This window comes from Solea senegalensis, linkage group LG13, assembly GCF_019176455.1.
Source record: "Solea senegalensis isolate Sse05_10M linkage group LG13, IFAPA_SoseM_1, whole genome shotgun sequence".
NCBI lineage: Eukaryota > Metazoa > Chordata > Actinopteri > Pleuronectiformes > Soleidae > Solea > Solea senegalensis.
Window position 1 is genome coordinate 22727290 of NC_058033.1, and position 6606 is coordinate 22733895.

The 6606-nt window shown below is 44.5% G+C and overlaps 1 protein-coding gene across 1 annotated transcript; it reads right to left on the reverse strand.

The window, feature by feature from the left end:
• Positions 1-206: 206 nt before the first annotated feature.
• Positions 207-6382, reverse strand: dnajc18 (DnaJ (Hsp40) homolog, subfamily C, member 18). The gene is made up of 8 exons (XM_044041704.1): positions 5896-6382; positions 3442-3601; positions 2977-3122; positions 2599-2805; positions 2336-2451; positions 1973-2082; positions 1549-1721; positions 207-1291 (listed from the first exon to the last, which is right to left on the reverse strand). Exons 1-8 carry the CDS (start codon positions 6020-6022, stop codon positions 1167-1169), a joined length of 1164 nt encoding a protein of 387 aa, XP_043897639.1. The 5' UTR covers positions 6023-6382; the 3' UTR covers positions 207-1166.
• Positions 6383-6606: the final 224 nt, after the last annotated feature.

Below are 6606 nucleotides of genomic sequence, written 5' to 3' on the forward strand. Positions count from 1 at the left end.
TGTAAATACATTGTGTTCTTGATTTCATGAAGTGAAGGATAAACAAATTCTTCGGGCTCTGAGCTTCATCATCTCATTTTTATTTAAAGGTTTACAGTGTTTGACCTGCAGGCTCCTGATGTTTGGATCTGTGGATTCATGCACAGAACAGTTCATGCGAGGCTCAGCGGTCAGAACCAAGGTGGACAAATACAGGAGACAGAAAATGATCTAAATCCATGTTTAATTGATGCTGAAGTTTGGCTTTAGAGTACGACCGTGTGTGTGTGTGTGTGTGAGAGAGTCACAGTTAATGAGTGACAGCGTGTCCCTGAATATTGTAAGTCATGTTTAGTGTTTCAGTCGTTACGGACACCAACAGAAATAAATCAATACATTAAAAGTAATAAAACACTTGCTCAGAGTTTCATGCAACAGTCATGACAGAGATCACAGGACGTAATACAACTGAAAAGTGCTTTGACAAATCACATGATTTGATGACAAATCAAGTACAAACGGTTAATACTGCGCTCAAAAGCTTTTTAAAACACTTGATACACAAATCAAAAGGTGGGGGATTTAGAAAATTAGAGCTGAAAACTCTTCCGAGACAAAATGAAGCTGAAATCCGTGAGGTGCACTCCCGTGTTGCTTCTGTAGTAAAGTCTCGGAGTCTCGCGTTTACGCTCATTTCTCACATTTTAACCTTCAACCAACGGCAGAAGCTCAACAAGCAAACAACATGGAAGCTGAGAGAAGTGGGAAGATTCAGTTAGGTGAAATATTACTGGATGTGCTAAATAAATATTATGTCGTCTGTCATGTGACAGAAGCTCAGTATTAATGACATTCTACAGAGAAAAACCCACATTCACTCCATTCTCAGTGAAATAAATGATCCAAGATTTAGACAAAGACACAAAAACACAGGAAAACTACAAACATCAGAGGGAGAGCCCATGTCCCGCCATTTCTATAAGAAAGTTTTAAAGGCTCTGACACTTACTTCATTCATTCACTCACTGCCACAGTGAGTTTGCATGTGACGCTGCTTCCATCACAGCTGACATGCAACATCACACAGGAGAGAAGGCACGTGGTTTCAGCAGCGTCATCTCCACCGACTGCTGTACCCAAAACACTCGCATTAGATCAACCATTACACTCCAGTGAAGGCTCAGTCCTCATTTCCCTCTCTGACGGCCGACCAGTCGGTGCAGTTTGTCACAGTGGTCCAGCCTCATTGACTCCGCCTTCTGCTTCAGTCGCTCGTCTCGGTAAAGTTGTCCGAGGTTTGCCAAGTCAGATTCTGTGAGAGAGAAATGAAGAAATACAGTGAAGCGTTCAATGATAGAGAGAAGTTCAATGTTTACAAAATCCACTTAGTTTGTTGTTGTGGTGAATTCAAATGACTGAAGTTAAACTAAGGCCTTAATACTGTGACTTTAACGTCTCTGTGAACATGTGATGCAGACGATTTTCTATCAAAATGTATGAACAAATAAAACAACAATGCTTTAACAGTCCTGTTCGTCATGTGATTGGCTCAGTAAAGTGTTCACTTACTCTGCTGCTTCTCTTTCCAGCAGCTGCTCTGCAGATGTTCCATATAATCACTCTCTATCATTTTCTCAAGGTCGTCCAGCGCAGATCCACGATACTCCTTCTCAAAAGTCTTATCAACGTAGTACGGTACGCCCATGTGCTGCGTTTCCCGAGACACCACCAGCCCCATGGAGCTGAAGTCCAAACACACACACACACACACTTATTCACCATAGTAACACTGACGCACACACACTCAACACAATTACTACTGGCCTAATCCTAATCCTAATCCTAACCTCAACCTAACCTTAAAACATATCTTCACTTTAAAATGTAGTCATTTACGTTGTGGGGACTTCGTTTTCCCCACAAGGAAGACAAGGTCCCCGCAACATTAGTAATACCTGGACACACACACACACAGACAGACAGACAGACTCACGGCTTATAGAAGAGACTGTAGGGTGGGTTAGTGGCCATCATCTGAGTAAACACTGATATGAGGATTAGCACCAGAACAGGGAGAAGCTGCAGGAGAGCAGTGAAGGTGTTCTGTGGTAAGAAGAGGAGGAGGAGGTGGAAGAAGAAGAAGAAGAAGAAGAGGAAGAAGGAAATGAGCACAGACCACAGACTGTGGAATTATTCACTCGTTCACTCTAACCCTGTCTTTGAAGCAAATCCACCAAAGCAATGCCGAAAACCTCAGTAAGTTGTCAGTAGCAGACACTAGAGGGCAACAGCCTCATTCACAGTCCAATAAGTAGAGGATAATAATGATAAGAGCAGGATTATGTGAGTCACTGACCTGACTGTGGTTTTCTTCCACCACCACCTCCTCGCGCCTCTCATAAGCTCGTCTGCGGCGAGGCTGATAGAACTGAGAGTAGGAGGCTCCCTGGTTGGTGTACACATGAATATTTCCTGTAGGGACACAGACACAGTTCTATCTGCAGACTGAGACACGACGGCTCAAAGCAACAAAACAACAATAAACATTAGTTTAGTTTAATAAAGACTCTTTTCAGACTTTTGAGAAATTAAAAATATGTAAACATTCTATATTTTTACCCGTGGGAAACCTTCCTCCAAAGAAAATGTTGAAGAGTTCCTCGGGGGAAATGTCGGCCTCAAAGTCTCTGTTGAAGCTTCGGTAGTGTCCATGACGACTGTGGCTGGACTGTTGTGCAGCGTTAGCAGCTGCAGGCTCATCCCCATACACATCGTACTGTTGTCTCTTCTCTGCATTACTCAGGACTGCATACGCATTACCTATAGCTGTGTAAACACATCATTGTGTCAGTAGACTCTGGTGCAGGCGAGTGAACGAGTGAGTTACAAAACTACACAATTTGACAAAGCGTCCTGGTGTTTACTCGTCTTCACTCTCATCAGTCACATAAAGTAAAACAAAGATACACTGACATCACTTCCTGTTGTCAAAGTTACCTTTGAAGGCGTCTGTGGCTCCAGGAGCAAAGTTCTTGTCAGGGTGAAACTTCAGGGCCAGCTTCCTGTAAGCCTTCTTCAAATCCTCATCACTGGCAGTTTTTGGAACACCGAGAATTTCATAGAAGTCTTTACAATTCTTTATCCTGTGATCACAAATGAATCATCAACTCTCAGACTCATGTCTTCACATGGACGTTAGTCTGTGTTACAGAGTTTTCCACTATTTCAATGACACATAAATGTTACTGATGCAGGATCTGAGGTCAGGTGACGCAAATACATGCATCTCTGTTCTGATCTCAATGGATTCATTAAGAACCACGGTGACGGGTACATGGAAAGTCACAGGTCAGACTCTGTGGACACCACAGGTCACAGTTAGGTGAGAATATTGTGACCTCTGGGAGCAGCTACAGTGAGATGTGCAGAGTCAGACTGTTGCTGTACGTCAGTGTGACAAACCTGAGAACACCCTGGCGTTGCTCCTCGGAGTAACTCTTCTTTTCATCTCCACTTGCTTCCCCGTTCTTCATGTCCTCGTCTCTCCAGCCCGCAGGTGGAGGCACGTGGTTGGCCTCTGATCGAGCACTGCCTCCATTCTTCACGATGGCATCAATCAGCACTGCAGACAAGAGCGTGTAAGGTCAGCTGACAATCATGCTGGAAAAAAAATATGACAAAAGGTTTGTTCTAATCAAAGTCTCTGTGGAAAGTCCACAGTGAGAGTTCCTCATGCATTAAATTCAAGTTTGTTCTCCCAGAAAACTTTTCTTGACTTTTCAGTATCGGAGGCATTTCCGATAGCGGTATCGGAATCGGAAACAACTCTAGTTTTCTGGCAAGGGCGTCCAAAGTGACGTGTGGTTAAAGCTGTGGTTCGCCTTGCCCACACTCAAATGTGTTTGGAACCTTACGCTGACATGATTTTAGACATAACAAAACAAGGCCTGCCATCTGCACACATCTCTGGACGCGTATCGTATGAAAGTCGGGGGCGAGAGAGGATTTTCTGCAAGAAATGTGAGGAGATTTCTCGCTGAAAAAGGCTGAAGCTTGCTGGGATTTGGAGTTAGAGGTGGTTAAACTGAGGTAGGAACCTGCTATATCTTTGATGTGTGAGTGTATCGCACATGCACACACTGGCACTGTCTATTATCATGATAAACATATCAGCTGGGATCATTTTGGAAAAAGTCATGGTTTTTATTTTTTTTAGACGGGACCTACATACAGAAGGAGGAGGATGATGAGTGACCTGCCATGAGAGGACGTCATGTGGCCTATGTTACTGTCTCAGACTTTACATCATCAAACTTGTAATTAAAACGCTAACTCATGTTGACTGACCGGACAATGACCGGCGTGGCGTCATGCTTACGTGACTCCCGATAGATAAAATGAGTCTCGCTAAACTTTAAAAACAGAGGCACACATACGCACTACACATGTACCCTGGTTATTTGTAGTGCTGCTCTTTTCGTTGAATAAACACAGCGCTACAGTTTGACTGTAGGCTAACGCAGCAAACGCAGCTAACTGGAAATAGCCAGTTAGGCAGTTGGACAGCCCGTGGCCAAGTGGAAAGGGAACTTCACTTGTAACCAGAGGGTCGCCGGTTCAAATCCCCACCCGGCCAAAAAAAAAGGCTGGGGTACCCCTTAATAAAAACTACTTTAAAAGAACTTTAACTTTAAACGGTGCCTGGACTCCGGTGCCGTGGCGCGAAAAACTGTGTTTGTTTGTTTGTTTGGCGAACCACATCTTTAACCACAGGTCACTTTGGACACTCTTGCCAGAAAACGTCAACTTCCGCTCGGACAATATGAAGAAACAGGCATTTTTCCGTTTCTGTCTTCTAGTGATTTTAATTTTTTGTTATTAAAACTAGAAAATGAAAAACAAATCATTTTTTTAAATTTAGTCCATCCCTTTCTGACGCTGACAAAGGAAAAAAACCTTGTAATTCAAAAACTGATCGCCAGCGGTGAGCGGCGAGCTGCATGAACTGCTGCTGTATGTGACTGTTTCAGACTGAGTCTGTGCTCCGGTCACGGAGGACGTACTGAACAAATATGTTTAATTAGGACGTGTCAGAATGGTCAGTTATGACCTCTATGTGACCTTTTCTTAACAATGTGTGTGTTTGTTCGTCGCTGACTAAATACTGATGTGAAGTGGTGCGAACACACATTAGCTTCATATATAAAATCCTCTGTAAAACCCTGTGCTCCACTGTGCAGCCACCAACAGCACACTTGTCCCTCCGCGTTGACATAATAGCGCTCTTCCTCTCTCGCAGGGACAGGGTGGAGCTAAGGTGGAGCTAAGGTGGAGCTCTTTAAGTAAACTGACTGGTGGGCGGTAACATTCACGGTGAAATGCGCATGCTGCCGCCATAAGCGCAGGGAATTCAACATGGCGCGTTTTATCTCCTATACTTACACTAAGGGGGACCAGGAAAACATGACAGAGTATTGTTTTTCCACACTTTGGCGACTGGTAGGGCCTCCAGAGTCCCAAATATAAGCACTGAAATGGTTAAAAAGTTGATTTTGCATAATATGTCCCCTTTAATCAATCAAAGATTGGTTACTATGGTGACGGTGTTTCCAGAGTCTCAGATTACCGCAAAAGTCACAAAACGATGTGATTTTACCACAGCGCCACCTGTGTTAGAGAAGAGAATTTCAACAAAGATTTTAAATATTTAAACAATAACAATAATTCGCCTCCATGTTGAAGTCTAACCCTGACTTTACTGCAGTCACTGAGAAGTAGCACAGCAGCGGTACGGTGGTTAGCAGCGGTAGTTAGCAGCGGTGCGGTGGTTAGCAGCGGTAGTTAGCAGCGGTGCGGTGGTTAGCAGCGGTAGTTAGCAGCGGTGCGGTGCGGTAGTTAACAGCGGTGTAGTGTTACCTCTGGCCCGGGTGCTGGGGTAAATATTCTGGGCTTCATGAAGCAGCTGTAGCGCACGGTCTTTCCGCCCGGAGCGTAAACACAGCTTGGCCTTCTCTATGAGCCGCTCCGCCTCGTCTTTGTCCATTTCTGCTATGCGGGGTTTTTCAGTCGCTGTCCGCAGAGGTTTGCGTCAGTGGAGGAGAGACGCCGCAGTTCACCGCCACAGTTAGCCGCTTAGCTTCGGTCACAGAAGCTGCGTAACGTTCGTCTCTTCACTGTCCTTCAGTCTGTCTGCGCTTCTTGGTGTCGTTGCTGTCGTTGTTGTCGTTGCTGTCGTTGTCGTCGTTGTTGTTGTTGTTCTTCTTCTTCTTGTCGTCAGGCTGCAAACAAATGTGCAGCTGCGTCATTTTTAGAAAGCTAAAGGTTTGTTCGTGTAATTTCATCCGCGTTTAAAAGGATCACAGCTGCGCATGAGTGGATCTGTGTCAGACAGACTGGACCGGTGACGTCACATCCGCGGAACTGAGAGCGTTCCAAGGAGGCCTCAAATCTAAGGCCCGCGGGCCACATGCGGCCCCCCTCAAGTTTGTATAGCCCGTCACTCAAAATCAACTTTTAATCAGGGGCCAAAACAGGAACTTGTTTTTCTTCAGATTATTATTATTATTGTTAATTTGTGAGGTTAATGAACAAAAGTGTAGTCTATCTATCTATCTATCTATCTATATA